Source organism: Dendrobates tinctorius, unplaced genomic scaffold (assembly GCF_039654945.1).
Source record: "Dendrobates tinctorius isolate UK_male_01 unplaced genomic scaffold, ASM3965494v1 ptg000120l, whole genome shotgun sequence".
Lineage (NCBI taxonomy): Eukaryota > Metazoa > Chordata > Amphibia > Anura > Dendrobatidae > Dendrobates > Dendrobates tinctorius.
The window spans coordinates 16,797,207-16,823,864 of NW_027361788.1; the positions used below are offsets into that span (position 1 = coordinate 16,797,207).

The 26,658-nt window shown below is 45.5% G+C and overlaps 1 protein-coding gene across 3 annotated transcripts in view; it reads right to left on the reverse strand.

Moving 5' to 3' along the window:
* LOC141101616 (protein bicaudal D homolog 2-like) overlaps positions 1–26,658 on the reverse strand; it is a 45,654-nt gene that overhangs the window by 16,061 nt on the left and 2,935 nt on the right. For 2 of the 3 annotated variants that reach the window (XM_073590791.1, XM_073590790.1), the window contains 4 exons: positions 13,236–13,473; positions 11,030–11,242; positions 5,076–5,228; positions 3,903–4,316 (listed from right to left, as the gene is read on the reverse strand). In XM_073590791.1, coding sequence (XP_073446892.1) covers positions 3,903–4,316; positions 5,076–5,228; positions 11,030–11,242; positions 13,236–13,436 — 981 coding nt within the window. In that variant the 5' untranslated portion in view covers positions 13,437–13,473. Of the gene's footprint in view, positions 1–2,611; positions 3,732–3,902; positions 4,317–5,075; positions 5,229–11,029; positions 11,243–13,235; positions 13,474–26,658 lie in introns of those variants that run through there. The other variant, XM_073590792.1, reaches the window with a different exon arrangement.

Consider the following 26,658-nt stretch of genomic DNA (forward strand, 5'->3'; position numbering starts at 1 on the left):
AGGGAACTGGAAATATTTCTGCACCAGTTGATAATTAGGTAAAAAAGTGTTCCGAGCAACACTCATACCCTAAATATCAGGCAATGCAAGCACATCCATAGTAAAATCAGACATACTAGGTTTTCCAAAAGGAGAAGGGGCAAAAAAGGAAACTGCTGCAAGGCACTAGAAAATTGCAACTGGTGAACAGGTTTTTGCAGCCTGCATGTAATGCATTTGTTGGGTGGGTGCCTTCAAATTTCCAATGTAGGCGGCTTCAGACAGTTGCTAACAGTATGTATTGGTCAATGAAGATCAACCAATATTCCTATAACCAAAAAGTACTAAGTATAAGGAGATAACCCAAAAGAAAATATGTTCCACAAAATATCAAATATATTTTATACTTAATAAAATTAATGTAACAGGTTTTATTCAGGGCTGTGGAGTCGGTAAGCCAAACCTGCGACTCCGACTCCTCAATTTCCCTTACACCGACTCCGACTCCACGACTCCCACACATATTGCTTATATTTAAATGAAAAATTTATTGTAGTACAATGTGAACCTCAGACATTTAATCATTTTTATGATCCAATAATCAAGATATTTAGATAGAACAGAATATATATTGGTGTACTACCCGGTTTTCATTCTTTTTGGTACAGATACGATATGGATAGACAGATATGGATAAATGGATAGATAGAGCAGATTTCTAATCTGCTTTTGCTAGTGAAAACATTATCTATGAGCTCAAAAACCTTTCAGGTGATGCAGTTTTTTAAAAAGATGATCAGCTTTTGCAGCTGAAAAACGTATCTTCAAAAAAACACAGGAAAAACGCTGTGTGTGAATGTAGCCTTAGATCAGGAATAGAACAGCCATTTATAGGACATTTCATAACTTTCCCAAACTCCTATGAAAAAATATTCAGCACATCCTGCATTGAATTACTGTACCCAATTTATTATATATTTTAGGAGTCGGAGTCGGTCCATTTTATACCGACTCCAACTCCACCAAAATGAGCACCGACTCCGACTCCACAGCCCTGGTTTTATTAAACACAGTAGCTCAACGGAGAGCTAACAAACCTACCAAGACTATAAACCCTATTATAGTTAGTATGCCCACATATCTATTGCAGTACATTGAATGTTGATGATTAGCCAATCGGGATAGAAAAAGTATAGAAGGTAAACTTACAAAGTAATAATGTGGAGCCCTGCACACCAAGATGGGTTTCACCCAGCTTTGTCAGGGGCATCTTTACATGCACCTTGATGCAGCTGGGTGAAACGCTCATTAGGGTGCAGGGCTATGCATCAAACAGGGCTCCATATTATTACTATGCTGTATCCTTAAGAACCTGAAGACCTACCTCTTCAGACAAGCCTACAACCTGCAGTAACCACCGATCCACCAAACCGCTGCACGACCAGCTCTACCCTCGCCTACTGTATCCTCACTCATCCCTTGTAGATTGTGAGCCCTCGCGGGCAGGGTCCTCTCTCATTCTGTACCAGTCGTGAGTTTTATTGTTTAAGATTACTGTACTTTTATGTATTATGTATACCCCTCACATGTAAAGCGCCATGGAATAAATGGCGCTATAATAAATAATCCTTATATACATGTTTACCATTAAGGAATGTACTGCAATAGATAAGGGGGAATACTAATTATATACTGCTGTAGCCTTGGCAGGTTTGATGTTAGCCCCAGGGCTGTGGAGTCAGGAGTCGTGGAGCTCATTTTGGTGGAGTCAGTATAAAATGGTCCGACTCCTAAAATATATAATAAATTGGGTACAGTAGTTCAATGCAGAATGTGCTGAATATTTTTTCATAGGGATTTGGGAAAGTTATGAAATGTCCTATAAATGGCTGTTCTATTCCTGATCTAAGGCTACATTCACACACAGCGTTTTTGCTGCGTTGTTTGAGGATACGTTTTTCAGCTGCAAAAGCAGATCAGGTTTTTAAAAAACCACATCACCTGAAAGGTTTTTGAGCTCAAAGATAATGTTTTCAATAGCAAAAGCAGATTAGAAATCTGCTCTATCCATATCTGTCTATCCATATCTTATCTGTACCAAAAAGAATGAAAGCTGGGTAGCACGCAGACTAAAGGCCCCTTTACATTTAGCGATGCACCAGCGATCCGACCCGGTCAGGATCGCTGGTGCATCGCTAAATGATCGCTAGTGAGCTGTCACACAGGCAGACCTCACAGCGATGCAGCAGCGACGCAGCGCATGATACTCACCTTTCACACACACACAGCGATCCTGACGTCCTCCCGCCTGCCTCCACGCGTCACACGTCGGCACAAGCAGGAAGCGCCCGACGAGAAATGGAGCAGGACATTCTCGCGCGATCAGCGATGGACAGCGGGGGAGCCGGTCGGAGGTAAGTATCACACATAGCGATATCGCTATAACGTCACAAAATCGGTGACGTTATAGCGATATCGCTATGTGTAAAACCCCCTTTGCACTTTTTTTTTTTTTTTAGCACCAGTCAGGTACACCTCATAGCTGCCCAAAAGGACGCCCAGGACAGGCATTGCTCGTCTTCAGTAACACATCAATTGATAGTTGGAATAAATAGACAGCAGTCACTACATCTTAAGGTGCAGGCTTTATTTTCAAGTGTAGGTTCTGCAGCAGCTGAGGTGTGCAGTATGAGATTCTGCCCCCCTAGTTTTGATCCTGGCTAAAACCATTTCTTCTAGATATGGCGAACCCTCAGGTAACCTAGATGAAGGTCAATGGACACAGGTGGCTGAATTGAAGGAATTGCTTAATCACCTATTTACCGTGACAAGCTGAGGATTTAACTCCTGGCATTTTCATAAGGGAGTGGAAGAACTTGCTATTTTGCCTGTCCCAAAGAGGAGATTTAATCGCAGATGGCATTTCTGCTTCAATGAAACGGAGAGAGACAGCTATTGGAAAATAATTTTTTTCTGGCAGCTGTTTATGACTGTGGACCCAAGTCATCGTATATTGCTTGATGATCAACAGCTTACTAAAGGAAAAGAAGCTCTCACAGCTCTGAATCAAAAATGCGCATGCCATAACAATTTATACACTTGGGACATTCAAAAATGAGTATGGCATACAATGAGGGATTACAAAAACATATGTTCCACCAGTTTCTCTGTAGAGTTGCAGAAGTATGAAACATAGTTTTCTTCACGCCTATGCAGGACTTTTGAATAAATATATATGATATTACATAGTGTATTACATATTTACAGTTTTGTGTTCTAAAGTTGTATTCCAATAAATATATATTATGTTCTATCTAAATGTCTTGATTATTGTATCATAAAAATGATTAAATGTCTGATGTTCACATTGCACTACAATAAGTTTTTCACTTAAATATAAGAAATATATGTTGGAGTCGGTGGAAGGGAAATTGAGGAATCGGAGTCGCAAGTTTGGCTTACCGACTTCCACAGCCCTGGACTTAGCCCTACATTGAGCTACTCATTTTTGAAGGAAATGTGTTATATTTTGTATTTAATAATGGTCACTAGGGGAATGGGACCTAACCTTATAATCTCAAATATGCCCTTACATTTATTAAAAGATTTCTACATGGGAAAGTATGTGCATTGCATAAAAGGATGCCCTCAAGCACAAGGAGGCCTCATGACTAACATGTGATAGTCTTCGTTCCTAGCTGAAGAACATTCATCCGTTCTAGTAAGAGTCGTCCATAGAACCTCAATTTGCACTGGCAAAAAAAAAAAAAAAAAAAAGCTTTATTGCAAAAAGTTAAAACCATGAATGCTTTTTAGCGCACAAATAAAACATGACTGATAACGTTAAAGGTCTATGAAGCCTTGATCCGCTTATAAACACGGCATACGCTGCGTTTGACAAGAGAGGAGAGAAGGAGAAATACCTGCAATAATTGCTGCTTGAGTTTCTGAATTTCCGTTAGGCTGAGTTCAGTGAAGAGGTCGGATGCCAGTTTCGGGCCGGGATGGAAGATATCGCTGTTGCGGGGTGTGGACATCAGAATTTCTCCACTTGACTTGTTTAGGCCACCGGAGTTATATCCGCTGTCGAACTCCTCTTCGTTCTGGTCTTCAAAGTTGGTCTGGATGTTTCCCATGGAGTCATAGCTGAGGTAACTGGACAACTCTCTCCGGAGATCATTTTTTTGTTCCCTTTCACTCTTTAATGACTCCAAGGCCTCCTCAAGCTGGCGCTCGGCAATATCTTTCAGCCGCACCAGCTCGTCAAGCTGGCCGTTCAAAATGTCAATTTCTTCATCTTTTCGTTTCAGTTCATGTTTTATACCTTCATAATCCACCTAAGAAGAAAACGTAGGTTACTAACAACTCCCAAATTGTACACCGGCTACAATAAAGAATAAACCTACAAGGGAATGAGCAACCAAGCGGTCCCTGGTTGTTCAGTCATGTGGGATGTGTCCCGAATTATCAGCAGAAACCCCTTCCTTCTAGTAATGGACGTCCTGTGCAAAAAGGCATCAGGCAACATCAATCAAAAGCAGAGGGCAGGGAACATCCAATGGACACAAGGCCATTTGTAACATGTAAATTACTAAAAGTTTATTTTTTCATATATCTGGGCATCTACTTCACAATATTGGTGGCAGGATCACTTAGTTTTTTAATTTTTTTTTGCCAACTCCACATGGTTTTCAACATCTGACATTATTCAATAAAAATGGTCCCTTTATTCCCATGGGATAGAAGCCTTTATATTATGTCCACCATAAAATTACATGTGATGGTTCTCATGGCTCCTGCTCAAAAAAAGCCAGTGTTTTATGCACCACATTCAAAAGTCTGACCATAAAAAGCTTCTCCCACCCAGAATAATTTTATTTACTGGGATAAAATACAAAAGAAAGCAATCAGATCTTGCAAACTAGCAGTTTATACAAGGAAGAGTATGAAAAAAACATATTAATGACTAAGATTTAAAGAGGGTTCTCCAATACCAAACATGGTAATCTTAAAAGGGCCAAGGGCAGTAAGAACATAAAAGAATAAAATATTTATATAAATATTAAAGACTAAGAAAAATATATAGCAATAACCACCTGGTTTTCCTTTAATACAGATGCTTGTTTCAGCAGAGAGATATTTTCTTCCTCCAGTTCAGAGAAGTCTTGGAAATGTCGCATTTCCCTAATTTTGCACTGTTTTATTTCTTCTCGTAGTTGCACTCTCTCCTTATCAGTGTCCTGGCTTTCCTATAGTTTGGGAAAAGACAAACATGCTAAAAGTTACAATGATAATACGATTTACAGGTCATTTTTCTTTTACCCCCTGAACACCTTATGGTGCTTTCACATTGCGTTTTGGCGCCGATTGACAGCCGACCCCAATGCAGAGTGTGTGTCAGAGCGGGAGGCAGTTACAGTCGGCACTCTGTATGAGAGCGGTGAGTGAACCAGCGCCGACCCCATGACTGAAACCGGACCGCTGCTGGGGGAGAATGTGCAAAGAGACACTCCTTAAGAAAATCATTTGGGTGAAACGTACGTTGGAGTCATAGGAGCCACAGATCACTGACTACTGGTACTTATCCATTCATTTATTGTTACTGGTCACTTTACCTTTTCCTCTTTATGCACTTTACTTTTGGTCTATCAAGTTCTCTTTGCACTTTTACAAAGACTTGTAGGAAGGGATTCTTTTGATATGGAACCATGAATTTTAGTCAGTTTTCCTATTTATATTTTGTTCTGTACTGTTATTTCTGACATTGTCTAATCTGTGCTTACCAGTTATTTTATGCTATTTTAATTATCTAATAAAATTATATATAATTTTACTATATGATTTTTTTTCTGGTTTATTCACATTTTGTGTCATTTTAAGATATAATCTATTAAAAAAAAAAAAAAAAAAAAAAAAAAAGGTTTTCTAAAGTTTTTTTATACAGTGGAGGGGCTCTAGAGCTGGTGGGCCTGCCACAGATCACTAGTCCAAAGCGACCCATTGAAAAAGCACTTACGAATTAAAATGATTACTTTTCTTTGCAATCACTTATTTCTATTATGCAGAAATAGTATACACGACAGAGACTGTCCAGTGTCTGCAGAACAATAAGCAGCTTGTGCTTCCAGAAGAGAAAACAGATAGTGCTAGGCGCAGCCAAGATGTCTCTGGGTGGCACAAAGCATACCAATCCTTTATATCTGGATGCCAGAGTTCTACATAGATTGCAGGAGACTGCTACGTTCAACCTCTACAATCCGCACAACAAGCACTTAAAGGGATTGTGAATGAAAAAAGAAATTCTATCATTTATTTGCATTTATCAAATACACTACTAATATATGCCAATTTAAAAGGTATCCCAATCTTAAGAGGTCAGCGATGATCCAAAGCTTAGCATCGGTCTCATCTTCGGGTTGCGTGTGGCATTAGTGCTCATTCACATGTGCCATCAGTGGTTTTCAGTTAGCACTCGTACAAGTCATCCTCCATTGGGCTATTGCTCATTCCGGCAGCATCACCGTCTCTGAAGCCGAGTGTAAGCTTTCCAGCTTCAGAGACGCTGCTAGAAAGAGCAGTGCACATGCGCTAGGTTTACATGAGCAGCGATTACTTTGTGCAAGTTAAGTCATCGCGCCCACAGGGGCGTGATACCATGGAAAGAGAGCTAACTAGTCTGGGAAAACTAACGTTCGATTAGCCAAAGCCCTCAGTATAGGTAATAGGGACAACAATTTTTTTTTTTAACCCCTTCACCCCTAGGGTGGTTTGCACGTTCATGACCGGGCCAATTTTTACAATTCTGACCACTGTACCTTTATGAGGTCATAACTCTGGAACGCTTCCATGGATCCCGGTGATTCTGACATTGTTTTCTCGTGACATATTGTACTTCATGCTAGTGGTAATATTTCATTCAAATAACTTGCGTTTATTTGTGAGAAAAATGGAAATTTGGCGAAAATTTTGAAAATCTCGCAATTTTCCAAATTTGAATTTTTATGCCCTTAAATCACAGAGATACGGCACACAAAAAAAACTTGATAACTAACATTTCCCACATGTTTACTTTACATCAGCACAATTTTGGAACCAAAATTTTTTTTTGTTAGGAAGTTATAAGGGTTAAAAATTGACCAGCGATTTCTCATTTTTACAACACCATTTTATTTTTACGGACCACATCACATTTGAAGCCACTTTGAGGGGTCTATATGATAGAAAATACCCAAAAGTGACACCATTCTAAAAACTGCACCCCCTTAAGGTGCTCACAACCACATTCAAGAAGTTTATTAACCCTTTAGGTGCGTCACAGGAATTTTTTTGAATATTTAAAAAAAAAAAAAAAAATGAACATCTAACTTTTTTTCACAAAAAAAGTACTTCAGGTTCAATTTTTTTTATTTTACCAAGGGTAACAGAAGAAATTGGACTGCAAAAGTTATTGTGCAATTTGTCCTGAGTACGCTGATACCTGATATGTGGGGGGGGAAACCACTGTTTCGGCGCATGGCAGAGCTCAGAATGGAAGGAGCGCCGTTTGACTTTTTCAATGCAAAATTGTCTGGAATTCAGATTGGACGCCATGTCACGTTTGGAGAGTCCCTGATCTACCTAAACAGTGGAAACCCCCTACAAGTGACCCCATCTTGGAAACTAGACCCCCCCCCCCCCCAAGGAACTTATCTAGATGTGTGGTGAGAACTTTGAACCCACAAGGGCTTTACAGAAGTTTATAACGTACAGCGGTACAATTAAAAAATCATTTTTTTCCACAAAAATGATCTTTTCACCCCAATTTTTATTTTCTCAAGGGTAACTGGACCCTAAAAGTTATTGTGCAATTTGTCCTGAGTACGCTGATACCCCACATGTGGGGGTAAACCACTATTTGGGCGCATGGCAGAGCTCGGAAGGGAAGCAGCGCCATTTGACGTTTTTGGCTGGAATTGAGATCGGACACCATGTCGCGTTTGGAAAACCCCTGATGTACCAAAACAGTGGAAATCCCCCACAAATGACACCATTTTGGAAACTAGACCCCCTAAGGAACTTATCTAGATGTGTGGTGAGCACTTTGACCCCCCCAGTGCTTCACAGAAGTTTATAACGCCCGGGCGTGAAAATAAAAAATTCGTATTTTTTCCACAAACATGATTTTAGTCACCATTTTTTATTTTCCCAAGGGTACCAGGAGAAATTGGACCCCCAAAAGTTGTTGTCCAATTTTGCCTGAGTCCGCTGACACCCCATATGTGGGAGAAAACTACTGTATGGACACACGTCGGGGCTCGGAAGGGAAGCAGTGACGTTTTGGAATGCAGACTTTGATGGAATGGTCTGCGGGTGTCATGTGCGTTTGGAGAGCCCCTGATGTACCTAAACTATTGAAACTCCCCACAAGTGACCCCATTTTGGACACTAGACCCCCCACGGAACTTATCAAGATGTGTGGTGAGCACTTTGAACCCCCAAGTGCTTCACAGAAGTTTATAACACTCGGACGTGAAAATAAAAAAATCATTTTTTTCCACAAAAACGATATTTTTGCCCCCAATTTTTTATTTTCCTAAGGGTAACAGGAGAAATTGGACCCCAAAAATTGTTTTGCAATTTGTCCTGGGTAGGCTGATACCCTACATGTGGGGGTAAAACACTGTTTGGGCGCATGGCAGAGCTTGGAAGGGAAGGAGCACCATTTGACTTTTTCAACTCAGAATTGGCTGGAATTGAGATCAGACGCCATGTTGCATTTGGAGAGCCCCTGATGTGCCCAAACAGTGGAAACCCCCAATTATAACTCCAACCCTAACCCCAACACACCCCTAACCCTAAGGCTGTGTGCACACGCTGCGGATTTTGCTGCGGTTCCGCAGCGGTTTTGGCTGCTGCGGACCCGTAGCAGTTTCTGCTGCGGTGTACAGTACCATGATTCCCTATGGGAATCAAAAACCGCAGTGCAGACGGTGCGGAATTTTCCGCGCGGATTATCTGCGGTTTTCAATCCGCAGAAAGAATTGACATGTCAATTCTTTCTGCGGATTCTCCTGCGGTTTGCCATCTCCTCTATTGAGGAGATGAAAAACCGCAGGACAAAACCGCAGAGCAATCCGCAGGTCTTTTGACCTGCGGTTTCACCTGCGGATTTTACAAAATCCGCGCGGATGAATCCGCACCTAATCCGCAGCGTGTGAACACAGCCTTACCCTAACGGGAAAATGGAGATAAATACTTTTTTTTAGTTTTATTATTTTTCCCCTAACTAAGGGGGTGATAACGGGGGGTTTGACTTACTATTTATGGCGGTTTTTAGTTTGGCGGCTGTCACACGCTAAGACGCTTTTTATTGTAAAATAGTTTTTGCATCACCACATTTTGAGAGCTATAATTTTTCCGTATTTTGACCCACTGAGTCATGTGAGGTCTTATTTTTTGCGGGACGAGTTGACGTTTTTATTGGTACCATTTTCGGGCACGTGACATTTTTTGATCGCTTTTTATTCCTATTTTTGGGACGCAGAATGAACAAAAACCAGCGTTTCATGAATTTCTTTTGGGGGGGTGCGTTTACACCGTTCCGCGTGCGGTAAAATTGATAAAGCGGCTTTATTCTTCGGGTCAGTACGGTTACAGCGATACCTCATTTAGGTCTTTTTATGTTTTTGTCGGTTTTATGCAATGAAAACTATTTTATATAAAAAATAATTATTTTTGCATCGCTTTATTCTGAGAGCTATAACTTTTTTATTTTTTCGCTGATGATGCTGTGTGGCGGCTCGTTTTTTGCGGGACAAGATGATGTTTTCAGCGGTACCATGGATATTTATATGCGTCTTTTTGATCGCGCGTTATTACACTTTTTGTTTGGCGGTATGATAATAAATCAATATTTTTGCTTCGTTTGTTATTTTTATTTTTTAAGGGGTTCGCTAAAAGGGTTAACTAATGGGACAGTTTTATAGGGTGGGTCATTACGGACGCGGCGATACCTAATGTGTACTTTTATTTATTTTTTTTTTATTATTTCCAAAAAATGGATTTATTGAGGGAATATTTTTTTTTTCTTCTAATTTATTTGGCGATTTTTTTAAATTTATTTTTAAATTTAATTTTTTTTTTACTTTATTACATAGTCCCAGGTGGGACATCACTGTCCTGTGACAGATCGCTGATCTGTCACATCACTGTGACAGATCAGCAATCTGTCACAGGCATTGAATTAGACTTCCTCTTGCCTGCGCTTTGCAAGCACTGAGGAAGCCAGCTTCCTCAGCGCTTTGCAAGCACTGAGGAAGCCAGCTTCCTCAGGTCCCCGTCGCCATCTTGGATTCGGGGGCCTGGAGGATAGGAGCCCCCCGCAGCAGCGCTGCACATTGCGCTGCCGTGGGGGGCTCAGGGAAGCACGGAGGGAGCCCCCTCCCTGCCGATGCTTCCCTTTAACTCCCGGTACACCGCGATCATGTTTGATCGCGGTGTGCAAGGGGTTAATGTGTCGGGGGCGGTCCGTGACCGCCCCTGACACATAGTGCCGGGTGTCAGCTGTTATAATCAGCTGACACCCGGCCGCGATCAGCGGCGCTCACCACGTGGTGAGCTGATCGCGGTAGACGTACTATCCCGTCCACGGTCATACGGGCCCGGGTACCGTGGACGGGATAGTACGTCGGATGTCAGGAAGGGGTTAAAGTGTTTGTCCCTGTATATTTTTTCACTAGTTTGCGGTGTTAAAAAAATAAAAGTCAGCTCGTACTCAATCCCCTCAGCGTGGTTTGGCGATTGTATACAGGCACACTGACAGTACTGCAGCCAATCACTGGACGTAGCAGTAGACTGCAGTGTACTGCAGCGCTGCCAACATAACAATAGCTACAGTCTGCACACAATCACAGGGGCAGCAGCAGAGACGGATAAGTACAGGTTGATTTTTATCATTTACTATGGCCTGATAAGGGGGGAAAAAAAAAAAAAAAAAAAAAAAAAAAAGAGAAAGGGAATTTGTCTAATTTCCCCCTTTTTCACAGTTGTGTATTCAGGTACATCACCATACCTTCTTAAGGCTCTGTATGACAAGGGCAAGTCGCTCGTTTTCCTCTGAGGTATTGGTGATGACAGCTTTCATCTGCCGGACTTCATTCTGCAGCTCGTCTATTTTCCCCATCAGTTTTGCTTCCCTGGAGGCCGTCTCCTTTAACAGACTTTCTTCTCTACTTTCCCCGTCAGCAGCCGTTCTCTTCTGGTTGCTGTGGGCTTCTGCTAGTGCCTGGGGGGGAAAAAAAAAAAAAAAAAAAAAAAAAAAAAAATTACAAAGCAGGTAAGTTCCCCCATACACAGGCCAGGACATTGTGAGGTCCTTCCGTGACAACTTTACAACACTTAAGTTTACTTTTAAAGCTTTGATGAACTTGTACGTGGATTTAGAAACTGCTGACCTTTTTACAAGTTACTGAACATTTACAAGGCCTAATTGCCTTGCAAAACTGAAAAGGGTCACTGCAATAAAAAGCCACTCACTCCTTATAAAACTCCACTCGCACTATGACCACAAAGTTCACGAGTCTGCCCTCCCTACACCCACTGACAGGTCACCACCGTAGCCCAGAGAGCTCCTTAGGTCTCACCACACACAGACCTTCCACTGACTCCATGGTCTGTATCAGGAAACTAAACACTGAGCCATTGAAAATAATGCAGGTAAAAAGCCAGGACTGAATGACTGCAGTGTTCTGCCTATGATTGTGTAGAGCACTTAAAGGGAATCTGTCACCCCTTTTTTTGAGATATCATATAATGATATAATTCAATTGTGTGTCACATAAGGATTCTCTTAGTACTTCTGCTTCCCCCTGACCCCGCACCTTTCATGCATGAATACCTTTTTTATATCGGTTCAGATGTATGTAAACTGCCACTGTCCGGTCCGCTGGGCGGGACTTATTCAACTGCTCCCCCCTCCCTGTCTTGCTCTACGCATTTCTTCTTGTGTAGAGCAAGACAGGGAAGGGTGGTGAGCAGTTGAATAAGCCCCGCCCATTGGACCGGACCGTGGCAGTTTACATACATCTGAACCGACATAAAAAAAGGTATTTATGCATGAAAGATGCAGGGTCAGGGGGAAGCAGAAGTACTAAGGCCGGTTTCACATTTGCGTTAAAGGCCGCAGCATCGGCCTGCGCATGGCCGCCGCTAAGCCCCGCCTCCGGGAGCATGTCGCTGCATGCGTCCCCTATCTTTATCACCGAGGACGCAGACCGTGTGCAGTATGCGTTTTGGCGGCGCCTGCGTCCTTTTGACGGTGCGCCGACCAGCGCCAAACGCAACCTGTTACAATTTGATTGCGCTCGGCGCACCGTCAAAAGGATGCAGGCGCCGCCAAACACATACTGCACACGGCCTGCGTCCTCAGTGATAAAGATAGGGGACGCATGCAGCGCCATGCGCCCGGAGGCGGAGCTACCGTCTGAGGTGCGGCAGGGCTTAGCGGCGGCCATGCGCAGGCCGACGCTACAGCCTTTAACGCAAATATGAAACCGGCCTTAGAGAATCCTTATGTGACACACAATTGAATTATATCATATCTCTAAAAATGGGTGACAGATTCCCTTTAAGCAGCACTCTGCTAATCCTTAAAGGGGTAACCCCACTAGCAATATTCATCACCTACCTGATTAATAGACTACGGCTACCATCACTTCCAACGGCTACCATCACTTCCAAGAGTTTATAGTGTTGGTAGTGTGCCTGCGGCTATGGAATAGCGTTCACACCATCACTACCTCTCTAATCACAGAGGACCCCATATCTCTCGATTTGTTGAGGTCCCAGCTGTCAGACCCCCCCAGTAATCAGCTTTCCCTGTGGATAAGTGGCAAAGGCATTAACACACAAACAGCATTATAAGAGCTTAGGGGGGAAGACTTTCCTTGAGCGGCTGTAATCTCCAGGCTGCAAGTCTGTGTTGTTGGGCAGTATAAAGGAGAAAGTCTGTGACCCTTTCGCTCTGTGAAAGGTGAGGGTTCAGGCACTCTGGAGCGGATCTATGAAATGTGGACAATGCTAGGAATAGCTGCGTATAGACATCAGTCACACTTATGCATACAGGCCATACTGCGCTGAACTCTGTTCCTATACTGAGGTCAATGTACACTTGTGTGTGCTCAGAATTGCAGCAACAGTACACAGAATTTTTTTGCATCCTAAGCCAACACCCCAAACATCGCTATATAGAAGCGGCCTGTCTTCTGGCCCTCACGTACCTCCTTCATCTGCGTTAGCTCCAGCTTCAGTGCATCGCAGTCAGATTCTAGGTCACAATACTTCTGCTTTAACTCTGCGTTCTCCTCCAACACGGCCAAACCGTACTGAGCTGCCTGGAATTTCTCCTCCGTGGTTTCCTGCAGCTCGGCAGACACACGATCCAGCTCTGCCCGCAGCGCTGCGACGTCTTCTCGGCTCATTGTGCTACTTCCAGACAAGGAAAACCAGAAGATCAACCTGTACGAGACAGAGGTCCCGTTAGCCGTGCAGACGACATTACTTTCTAGGAGGGAAACTGAACAGTGGGAGGGGAAAGTGAGCTGCATTCACTGCCAAGTAATCCTGCTGAGGAGGGGAAAAAAAAAAATTTAAGTTAAACAAATCTGTGCAGACCAGTAATCCCATGACCTAGTTATCTGCCAAGCAGATTCACCTTCAACATGATTAACTTCACCCCGTTTTAACAATGGACACTTAAACGGATCTCCGATGTTTTCAGTCTACCTGGAGGACTCTTGTCGATAGGCGTAAACTGATTCTAGCACTAGGGAGTCAATGGTATTAGGGGACAGCCATCAGTTACTGGATGGCCACCTCTCTGAGAACGAGGGCCCAAAAATCCCTACCACCTATAATCCTAAAGTCAAGGGTATGTGCACACGCAAGCTTTTTTTTTTTTTTTTTTTTTTTTTTTTAGTGTTTTTACCAAAACAAACGCTTAAAAGACGCATCCCATTCATTTTAATGAATTCCGCACTTTTTGTGCATATTGATGCGTTTTTTTTCTGCGAAAAAAAACGCATTGCGGTAAAAAACGCAGCATGCTTATTAATTTCGTGGAAAAATCCACATTTCTAGCTATTTTCTATGAGACTGGGGATGCTCCGGAAAAAAAAAACAAAACAAAAAAAAAAAAAAAAAAAAAGGATTACTTACCGGTAATGCTCTTTTAATGAGTCCACGACAGCACCCACTGGAGGTATCGGATCAGCCCCATTTGGAACAGGAAACCCTACAGGAAAGATAAAAGGGGGCGGTCCGCCTTTCCTCCTCAGTTTTGCATTTCAGAGTACCAGGAGGACCGCCAAGGATTAGGCAATGTCTTTGTATATCTAAATTTTACTTATCCATCTTTAGCAGATATACTTTATTATCGATATTTTTAGCAGGGTGGGAAGTGAGCGGGTGCTGTCATGGACTCATTAAAAGAGCATTACCGGTAAGAAATCCGGCTTTTTACCCTTCGCCACGACAGCACCCACTGGAGAGATTCCAGAGACCATCACCTGGGTGGGACCACCGTGCCAAGGACCGTCCTGCCAAAGCTTAGGTCAGAAGTTGATGAAAGGTCAAGTCTATAGCGATTATAGAAGGTAGAAGGGGATGACCAAATTGCCGCCTTACATATGGTTTCAATTGGAACGTCTCCCCTCTCGGCCCAGGAGGTCGCCATTGCTCTAGTGGAATGCGCTCTGATGCCTTCCGGAGGATTTTCATTTTTTGCGGAGTAGGTTAAACGAATGGCATCCCTGATCCATTGGGAAATGGTGCTCTTCGTGACTCCGTACTCTTTTTTATAGCCCTGAAAAGAAACAGAGCCCTACACTGCCTCCAGCTCCTAGACCTGTCAATATACTTTAGGACAGTTCTTCTGACGTCCAAAGTGTGGAATTTCTGCTCCTCTGAAGTGGAGGTATCTTCAAAGAAGGTTGGGAGGAGTATCTCTTGAGATCTATGGTATTTTGTTGATACCTTAGGCAGGTACGAGGGGTCTGGCTTTAATATTAATCTATCTTGGCATACTTGGAAAAAAAAAAAGGGTGGATCTATGGACAGGGCCTGGATATCACCCACTCTCCTAGCAGATGTCAGTGCTACCAAAAGGGCAGTCTTGAGTGACAAGTATTTGAGGGATATCGTGTCTATCGGCTCAAAGGGTTCCTCCGTCAGGGCGTCTAAGACCAGATTTAAGTCCCATGTGGGGATTGTAGGTATGTGGACTGGAGCTGTTCGTTTGCAGGCTGTAATGAATCGTGATATCCACTTATTTCCTGCTATATTATGGCCGTACATTGCTCCTAACGCGGACACCTGTACTTTCAGTGTGTTTACTGCCAGGCCCAAGTCCTTCCCTCTCTGTAGAAATTCTAAGATAGGAACTATCGGGACTTCTGCTGTATGGGGTGCTATATGAAATTGTAGGAATTTCTTCCATATTCTTGTATAAATCTGGGTCGTGGACTGCTTCCTGCTCTGTAGGAGCGTAGCAATCAGTGTTTCAGAAAACCCTCTTGATCTTAGTAGCTGCCTTTCAAATTCCACGCCGTCAAGTGTAAGCTGTCCACTTGGGAGAGTAGGTTGGGAATCGAAGGGAGGACCCAAGGATCTGTCACTGACATAATTCGTAGCCACGAGAACCACGGACTCTTGGGCCAGAATGGTGCTATCAGGATTACTCTCGCCCTGTCTTGTCTTCTCTGATCTTGCGAATCACTTGTGGCAGAAGAATCAACGGGGGGGGGGGGGGGGAAGGCATATGCCAGCTTGAACTTCCATGAGGCTTGGAGGGCATCCAGTATGTCTGGGTGATCTGACGGAGACAGGGAAGCAAACGTCTTTGTCTGTTCTCCCTCGTGGCAAAGAGGTCCACCTGAGGTTGTCCCCATAAAGCTACTATATCCTTGAAGATTCGGCGGTTGAGGCACCACTCCCCTTGCCGAAGAGTGTGTCGGCTTAAGAAGTCCGCCTCTTGGTTGTTCTCTCCCCTGATATGAAGAGCCGAGAGGGACAACAAATAGCTTTCGGCTAAGCCTAAGATTCTTGCCGCAGAAGACAGAGTCTCTGATAGAGTACCTCCCTGTCTGTTTATGTAGGCCACTGTAGTGGTGTTGTCCGATAGGATCCTGACATGTTTCTGTTGGAGCTGTGGAAGGAAATGGTGTAGAGCATAGTATACCGCTGTCAGCTCTTCTAAATTAGATGAGTATTCCCCTTCCTCTCTATTCCACCTTCCTTGACAAAAGCTATTCCCCATATGGGCTCCCCAGCCATGGGGGCCAGCATCGGTGGTTAGGATACAGGATGGTACTATGACCTATGGGACTCCTGAGGATAGATGGTCATCATCTAGCCACCAATTTAGAGAAGTCAAAGACCTCCTGGGTTAAGGTTATCTTGCTCTCGAGGTGACCACCATGTCGCCTGTCCTCTTGGAGTATCTGACACTGAAGTGTGCGGACATGAAAATGGGCCCACCGGACTGCTGGGGCACAGGATTTTAGTGACCCCAATAGCGACAGACCACGCATATCTGAGAGGGGCAATCTATGGCTGCCTCTTTTTCTTTTGTGAGTGCAATCTTTACCTGAGGAAGTAGACAACTCTGGGTTGTGGAGTCTAACTGGAACCCTAAAAACATCTGGAGGGATTGCGGAACGAGTCTGGACTTCTGTATATTGATGATCCAGCAAAGATGAGATTGCGTCAGCCACCTGTTTGGTACATTGGGTGACCGAGTTCCCGATTATTAGGAAGTCGTCTAGGTAAGGTACGATTAGAGTGTCTTTTTGGCGAAGATAGGCCATCACCTCGGTGAAGATTCTTGGCGCTGTAGAGAGGCCGAAAGGCATGGCTGTATACTGAAAATGACAGATCTTGCCTTCGAACACCACTGCGACCCTTAGGTATTTTTGGTATCTATCATGGATAGGAAGATGATAGTAAGCATCTTTTAAGTCAATTCCCCCCATTACAGTTTGGAAAGAGAAGCTTTATGGTGGATCTGATTGATTCCATCTTAAACTTATAATTTCTTATAAACGTATTAAGCTTCCTTAAATTAATAAACGTACCATCTGGTTTGGAAATTAAAAATAACGGAGAGTAGAATCCTCTACCTTCCTGTCCCTCTGGGACCTCCACTAAAACCCCCTTGGATAGTAGGCTCCGAATTTCTTCTTCGAGGGCCTTTTGTTCAACTATAGAGTTAAGGTGGGTTATGATAAAGAAATCATAAGGGGTTTGAAGGAATTCTATTTCCATTCCCTCTTTAATTATACCTAAGATCCATGGGCTCGAAGTTATTTGTTCCCATTTTGAATAAAAAAATGTTTTAATCTAGGGCAGCACGGTGGCTCAGTCCTTGGGTTCAAATCCCACCAAGGACAACATCTGCAAGGAGTTTGTATGTTCCCCCCGTGTTTGCGTGGGTTTCCTCCGGGTACTCCGGTTTCCTCCCACACTTCAAAGACATACTGATAGGGAATTTAGATTGTGAGCCCCCATCGGGGACAGTGATGAAAATGTGTGCAAACTGTAAAGCGCTGCGGAATATGTTAGCGCTATATAAAAAATAGAGATTATTATTACCCCCTACTGGTGGGTCTGATTTTTTAATTTTTATTTTCCTTCCGGAATGTTGAAACCCTGAACATGCTACCCTTTTGTTTTTCTTCCTTTGCGGGCCATCTATTTGATCTATCCGTTTGCCTCCTTCTTCCAAACGGTCATCTTTTAAAGGTTCTCCTATAGAAAGGGATAGAAGAGTCAGGGAACGCCTTCTTCCTCTCCTTTGCTTTGGCGAGTATGTCGTCTAAGGCTTTCCCGAAGAGAAACTCACCCTCGCACGGGGTTGCACAAATCTTAGATTTCGATTGCACGTCCCCCTTCCAGCTCTTAATCCACAGTGCCCGCCTGGCGTTGTTCACAAGAGCTGCCGACCTTGCTGCCAGCCGCAGAGTGTCTGCCGAAGCATCGGACATAAAGACAGATGCCCCTCTGATTAATGGAATAGCGGCCCGTAGCTTTTCTCTTGACACCTTCTGCTCGATTTGTTGATCAAATTGGTCCAACCATACGAGAATAGATCTGGCAGTGCACGTGCTGGCTATTGCTGGCTTAAAAATACCCGTGGTAGATTCTCAAGACCTTTTCAATGATGACTCTGCCTTACGGTCTAGCAGGTCTGCCAATAAGCCTGTGTCCTCTACCTGAATAGTAGATTGTTTTGAGGTAGAGGCTACAACGGCATCAACCTTAGGCACCTTGGTCCATTTTAATAGCTCGTCATCGCTAAATGGATATTTCCTCTTTGAGGCCGAAGGGAGAAAACTTTTATCATGTTTTACTTTTTCCCATTCTCTTTTATTAGGGCCTTAACTGCCGGTATCACTGGAAACGCTCTCCTTTTCTTTTCCGCAAACATTTCTTGTGCGGTTTGGGCACCCCTTGGTTCCTCACACCCCATAGTACTCCTCACAGATTTGACCAGGTTATCCACACTATCCAGGGGAAAACATGACCGTCCCTCCATGTCTGATGATGACGAGGATGTGAGTGAGGAGTCGGAGATTAACCCCTGTTCTTCCTCTGACTCTGAGCTAAGGGTCACTTGTTTTTTGCTCCTAGTCTGACGGAGTACTGGCGCGGTTGATAGCCTGTATTTCCTCTCCGATTATGGCTCGAATGTCTTTTGACGACACTGCGGGACCCTGCCTAGTCTCTCTGGTGCACTGCTTGCAGAGCTTTTTTGGGTAGGAGTCAGGGAGAGGTTCAGAGCATAACGCGCATTCCTTATGCTTAGATTTTTCTTTGTCTGGAAAGGGGAGCCGAAAGGAGGAGGGGGGGGTAGGAAGAGGTCAGCTTAATAGGTAGAGCATATACTTTGCACACTCACCCAGTGAAGCATTATATTACCGGATCGGATGGCTGAGATCCCGTCCTAGGTCTTGACTCTCCTGTCTCGCTCCTGCGGCCGGTGTCTGTCCTAGCGTTGCGGTCCCTGGTGGAGTTGCTCCCCGCAGAGTCTCCTGCTGGAGCGTGCGCTTCCGTTGGGGATGACATGGCTCACCACCGCTCAGCTGCGGCGCTGTTTAAATAGATTGCTTCGGTTTTTTGGGTTTTTTTTTGACTCCTGTGTCTGCCCCCAGAAGCCGCTCCTCCTCCCCGGGATCACTGTGCATGTGCCATCGCGCTCTCAGCTATCCTGCCCCGGAAGTTCAATCATTACTTCCAGGGGTCAGGAGCCTCTGCGCCGGCTGGCTACCGCGCCCCCGCTTCTATATGCGGCCCGTGCTCTCCATGCCACCGCTGCTGTTCTTCCTCTTCGCGCCACTGGCGCACTTACCACTCCTAGCAGCGGCGGTCTGCGCATCTTGGTGCCACCCGACACGCTCCTGGGTGAGACAGGGCGGCCCACATCACCCTCCATACGTCAGACGAGGGGGGAGCCGTCTAACGGAGTCTCCCCCGACGCTGCCTCCGGACCGCAGCCCCTGCCGTTCGCGTGGAGACCGCACAGGCGGCATGCATGGCCCAGGTATGCTTTCCTGAAGGATCATGGCTCCGTTTGGAACAGGAAACCAAAACTGAGGAGGAAAGGCGGACCGCCCCCTTTTATCTTTCCTGTAGGGTTTCCTGTTCCAAATGGGGCGGATCCGATACCTCCAGTGGGTGCTGTCGTGGCAAAGGGTAAAACGCGCGGTTTCTGGGAAGGAGTCCGGTTTTCAGTCAGGAATTTTCTGCATACGTGTGCACATAGCCTAAGAGGTTTGACTGACAGTTTATACAAGGAACAAATTAAGAGCCCTAGACACCGATGGCAGCAAACTACAGGTCATTTATGGCAAGGTAAGGCCGGTTTCACATTTGCGCTTTATAGCGCAGCGACGGCCTGCACATGGCCGCCGCTAATCCCCGCCAGTCATCGCCGCCTACTAGTGCACATGGACGCTTGCGATCTGCGCACCCCATCTTTAGCATAGGGTGCGCAGATCATGCGCTAGCAGGATTTTGCCATGCGCTGCGCACTTTTGAAGGTGTGCCGAATGCAGCATGTTGCATTTCGGCACGCACGGCGCACCTTCAAAAGTGCGCAGCGCACGGCAAAATCCTGCTAGCGCACGATCTGCGCACCCTATGCTAAAGATAGGGTGCGCAGATCGCAAGCCTCCTTGTGCGCTAGTAGGCGACGATGACCGGAAGGGGCGGGCAGGGAGTAGGCAGGGCTTACCGACAGCCATGCGCAGGCCGTCGCTGCGCTATAAAGCGCAAATGTGAAACCGGCCTAAGGCTAGTTTCACACTAGCACTTTTGAGCGCAGCGACGGCCTGCGCACGGCCGCCGCTAAGCCCCGCCCACGCCAGTAGCTCCGTCTACCAGCGCATGACGTTGCATGCGTCCCCTCTCTTTTATCACTGGGGGCGCAGGCCGTGCGCAGTATGCGTTTGGCGGCGCATGCGCCTTTTTGACAGTGCACCGAGCGCAACCAAACTGCAGCAGGTTGCGTTTGGCGCACCGTCAAAAGGACGCATGCGCCGCCAAACGCATATTGCGCACGGCCTGCGCCCCCAGTGATAAAGATAGGGGACGCAGGACACATGCAGCGTCATGCGCCGGTATGCGGAGCTACCAGCAGAGGCGGGGCTTAGCGGCGCTCAAAAGCGCTAGTGTGAAACTAGCCTAAGGCCTACAGCACACACCATATTACAGATCTGGGATACGGTGCCCGAAATCTGCCATGGGCCTACACAGCTCTTATGTACCATGGCTTTCACCTGGAGGAACATCCCCATGTAGCATATACATTGTCAGCAGCACATCCCGTTTACACGGGGCAACAAGGGTAATTTAATGGTTTGCATAACCAATCCAAATGTACATAATTATTTTCCCCGTCCCTTGCCAATTATCAGTCCTTATCATTAGAGGCTTCATAACAATAATTAGATCACTTGGTGATCAGTGAGTATCTGACTGCTGAGGCCGTCACTGTTTGGAAGAATAGGGAATTTTTATGCCCATTATGATATGGAGCAGTAGGTCAAAGGACCGACTGCGCCGCCATTCGTTCTTTACAGGGAGTGGGGGTAAAGTGCCATGACTGTACAAGGGCACAGAGCGGGCATTTTTACAGTCCAGGGCACTATGTGGCTTGTGAAGAGGGGGAAATTGAGGAGGGTCCAGGATGTGTGCTAAGCCAAAGATATCTGTGTGTTACATTCTGCAGAGGAGTAAAGGATGGAAGAAATGATCATGACAGTCTGGGCCGGGCAGGCAACAAAAAATAAAGTGTATGACTGCAATCATTGGGAATGTCACTGATATCTACAAGTATATGGTAGTAATATTCGTCTTTCTACAGAAATTTTGGTTAGCCATTACTACCATAAATTTTGCTGATGTGGTTATGGTTTGGTAGTATTTGTCACTTCTATTGCAGTATTGATGGTGGAATTAGGTTACTATGTAGCTTGCTATGTGTCTTATAGTAAATCTTGTAACAGAGATCCCATGCCTTATTGGGTCTGGGCACTTTCAAATGCCAGGGTCCAACCCTACTCCTGCCTGCCCTGACAGCAGGTGCAGCGAGGCGAAACCGACATTTCTCATCACAACCTTGACAAAAATCAACCCATTTCTCGAATCACAAGGCTTGTGGTGAAGCTAGACTCTTCTTACACGCCTCTACCAGTCACACAGGAAACCATCATGAACTTCCCCATAACCAGTCTACAGACGGCTCTAATCTTAGGGCGAAGGACACAGCGACACCCCACAGTGCTGAGAAGGCAGGGTATAATGCTGCACTTTGAGCAGCTCGCCGTACCCCGCAGTAACACAAGCAAAACCATAACCTATGGCACCTAATTGTGCTGTATAGACGGAGACCATGCAGGCACCATGAGCCGGTCCTAATGCTGATAGATGTAAGCTTAGTGGTACAACACCATAGTAGCAATTAGGAACAACCCTAAAAGTTAGCCGTTAAAAAGGTATCAACCACTGAGGACTCTCAATTCTGAATATTTCCCTGAAAGTTAGGCACTAGTATTAAAGGGATTTTCCAGTTTCAGAAAACCCATCTCTCCTAGCTGGTTTTCATGTATCTAATATATAAAGCTCAAGTGTGTGTATGTCCGGGATTGGCATCCGCACCGTCGCAGCTACAGCCACACGTCTGGACCCCGAGAGTGTCCTACGCTATGTTGTGAGGCGAAATTTTAACCCCACACATTCCAATTCACCAAACAATTTTGCCCCCATCTACATAATGGGTAAAAAGAGGTGTGTGTATCAAGCCCCGCCCCTCATGATGTCACAATGGTTGCCATGGCGACGCTGATGTCATCATAGGTTGCAAGCCCCGCCGCTCATTATGATATCATAATGGTTTACCATGGGATGGAGGATGTGTGATGGGTATATGAGCACTGGACTATGGGATGGAGGATATGTATGACGGGTATATGGGCATTGGAGGATGTGTGATGGATATATGGGCACTGGACTATGGGATGGAGGATATGTATGACGGGTATATGGGCATTGGAGGATGTGTGATGGATATATGGGCACTGGACTATGGGATGGAGGATATGTACGGCGGTATATGGTCACGGGACTATGGGATGGCGGATGTGTATATGGGCATGGGACTATGGGATCGTGGATACGTATATGGGCAAGGGACTATGGGATGGAGGATAATTATAATTTGTTATAACTAACCACAGTTAGTTACTATGCCCGGGCAGCGCCGGCCTCTTCAGCTAGTAAAATATATATTTATAGACTTTGTTCACCCTCCCCTGGTCCAGCAGTCTCAGCAGCACTGCAGCCAGTCAGCAGGCTCCGAGAGGTTTGTGCAGTCAACGTAGGCAAAGCCATTGAGCTCATTTATTGGCTACAACGCTGTCAACATGACGTTAGCGCTGCGGACAATAACAGACACCAGAAACAGCAGAGTCACAGATGGACATGGGGAAGGCAAGTGAAGAATTTTGTTATATGATCCTGAGAACTCTGCTTTATCCAGCAGCCCCACAGAGAATGATGGAAGGGGAACACTACTCCACTCACTCTTCAGGACCTGATGGGAATCCCTGTGGCCAGACGCCCTGCACTCATTTCTCATTCTGTGATTACGGTAATAGTAGCAAAAAAAAAAACTCTTAAAAATGGGTGGTCAGTCCCTAGAGATAACTTAATGCATTTAGAGCTAAAAATCATTTTTTACCCCCAATTGGTTTGTATTAACCCCTTAAGCCCCAAGGGTGGTTTGCACGTTAATGACCGGGCCATTTTTTTACAATTCTGACCACTGTCCCTTTATGAGGTCATAACTCTGAAACGCTTCCATGGATCCTCGTGATTCTGACATTGTTTTCTTGTGACATATTGTACTTCATGTTAGTGGTAAAATTTCATTCAAATAACTTGCGTTTATTTGTGCAAAAAAACGGAAATTTGATGAAAGTTTTGCAATTTTCCAACTTAGAATTTTTATGCCCTTAAATCACTGAGATACGGCACACAAAAAAAAAAAAAAAAAAAGGTAACTAACATTTCCCACATGTTTACTTTACATCAGCACGATTTTGGAACCAAAATTTTTTTTTTGAAGGAAGATTTAAACTTTTTCACAAAAAAAATACTTCAGGTTCAATTTTTTTTTTTTATTTTACCAAGGGTAACAGGAGAAATTGGACTGCAAAATTTATTGTGCAATTTGTCCCGTGTACGCTGATACCTGATATGTAGGGGGAAACCACTGTTTCGGCGCATGGCAGAGCTCAGAAGGGAAGGAGCGCCGTTTGACTTTTTCAATACAAAATTGGCTGGAATTCTGATCGGACGCCTTGTCACGTTTGGAGAGCCCCTGATCTACCTAAACAGTGGAACCCCCCCACAAGTGACCCCATTTTGGAAACTAGACCCCCCCCCCCCCCCCAAGGAACTTATCTAGATATGTGGTGAGAACTTTGAACCCACAAGGGCTTCACAGAAGTTTATAACATACAGCGGTACAATTAAAAAAAAATAAAAAATCATTTTTTCCTCAAAAATGATCTTTTCACCCTCAATGCTTACTTTTCCAAGGGTAACAGGACCCTAAAAGTTATTGTGCAATTTGTCCTGAGTACGCTGATACCCCATATGTGGGGGTAGACCACTATTTGGGCACATGGCAGAGCTCGGAAGGGAAGCAGCGCCATTTGACGTTTTTGGCTGGAATTGAGATCGGACACCATGTCGCGTTTGGAGAGCCCCTGATGTGCCTAAACAGTGGAAACCCCCCACAAATGACACCATTTTGGAAACTAGACCCCCTAATGAACTTATCTAGATGTGTGGTGAGCACTTTGACCCCTCCAGTGCTTCACAGAAGTTTACAACGCCCGGGCGTAAAAATAAAAAAAAAAACAAAAAAAAAAAAAACAGGATTTTTGGGTTGCTTACCGTAAAATCTGTTTCTCGGAGCCTTCATTGGGGGGACACAGACCATGGGTGTATGCTGCTGCCACTATGCACAAAAAAAGGTTAGCTCCTCCTCCACAGTGTACACCCCACCGACCGGCAGGGAATTCCTCAGTTAGTGAGAAAGCAGTAGGAGAAGTAACAGAATAGATAGAACAATCTATTCTGTTACTTCTCCTACTGCTTTCTCACTAACTGAGGAATTCCCTGCCGGTCGGTGGGGTGTACACTGTGGAGGAGGAGCTAACCTTTTTTTGTGCATAGTGGCAGCAGCATACACCCATGTTCTCTGTGTCCCCCAATGAAGGCTCCGAGAAACAGATTTTACGGTAAGCAACCCAAAAATCCTGTTCTCGTTCGCCTTATTGGTGGACACAGAGACCATGGGACGTCCCAAAGCAGTCCCTGGGGTGTGAAACAAACTTCCATCAGGCCAGTGGACTCACCACCGCTGCCTGCAGGATCCTTCTACCTAGGCTGGCGTCCGCCTAAGCATAGGTGTGGACCTTGTAGAATTTCACAAACGTGTGAACCGAAGACCAGGTTGCAGCTTTGCAAAGCTGCAGCGTGGAGGCTCTGTGGCGTACCGCCCAGGAAGCACCCACTGCCCGGGTAGAGTACGCTCTGATCCCCGGAGGGGCCACTCGATGCTTAACCCGATAGGCCTTCAAAATTGCCGATCTGATCCAGCGAGCAATAGTAGCTTTGGAAGCTGGGTGACCTTTCCGCGCCCCATCTGGAATGACGAAAAGAGAGTCTGTCTTTCGCAAGGAAGTCGTCCTAGACAGACTCATCGCCCTGACCAGATCCAGCTTGTTCAGGGACCGCTCCCGAGGGCGAGTTGGACTCGGACAGAAGGACGGCAGAACAATATCCTCATTGAGGTGAAAGGACACCACCTTTGGAAGAAAAGAGGGCGGAGGCCGCAGAACCACCTTGTCCTGGTGAAGTACCAAGAAAGGAGAGCGGCAAGAAAGAGCCGCTAATTCTGACACGCGCCGGATGGAAGTGATGGCCACCAGAAAAGCTACCTTCCAAGAAAGGGAAATATCCCTGAGAGGTTCAAAAGGAGAACCTTGCAGAACCTCAAGAACCAGATTAAGATCCCATGGATCCACGGGCGCTCGATACGGAGGAGCCGTGTGAGCCACGCCCTGAAGAAAGGTTTTGACCTGAGGGTGGGAGGCCAACGTCTTCTGAAACAAAATGGACAGCGCCGAAACTTGACCCTTCAAGGAACTGAGAGCAAGCCCCGCATCCAGCCCTGCCTGAAGAAACGCCAGAACGGAAGGGAGTGAAAAGCACATGGGCGCAATGTTATTGGCCTCACACCAAGTGAAATAGGCCTTCCAAGTATGGTAGTAAATTTTGGAAGATGATGGCTTCCTGGCTCGAATCATGGTATGAATTACCCGACCGGAGAATCCTGCTCATTTCAAAACCTTGGTCTCAACAGCCACGCCGTCAAATTGAGCGGCCGAGAATTGGGGTGGCAAATCGGGCCTTGAGACAGCAGATCTGCCCTGTCTGGAAGCTTCCAGGGGGCATCCGCAAGAAGGGTGACAATGTCCGCGAACCAAGACCTTCTGGGCCAATTCGGAGCGATGAGAATGACTGGAATTCCTTCTGCTTTGATCTTTAACAGCTTGGGAAGAAGAGGCAGGGGAGGAATCAGGTAGGGGAGCTCGAACTGCGACCAAGGAATGGCCAGAGCGTCGGTGCCCACTGCGAGAGGATCTCGAGCCCTGGATATAAACTGTGGGACTTTCCTGTTGAGGCGAGAAGCCAGCAGATCGACGTCCGGGGTTCCCCAACGACGGCAGAGCTGAAGAAATACCTCCGGATGTAGGGACCACTCTCCTGCCGCGAGACCCTCGCGGCTGAGAAAATTGGCGGCCCAGTTGTCTACGCCGGGAATGTGTACCGCGGAGATTGTCGGTACCGAAATCTCTGCCCACTGAAGGATCTTGGATACTTCTGCCAGGGCTGAGACACTCCGTGTCCCTCCTTGGCGGTTGACATATGCCACCGCTGTGGCATTGTCTGTCTGAATCCGGACAGGCAGGCCCCTGAGGAGCCTCTCCCAGTGGACGAGAGCCAGATGGATCGCTCGTATCTCTAGGATGTTGATCAGCAGAGCAGATTCCTGAGTCGACCAACGACCCT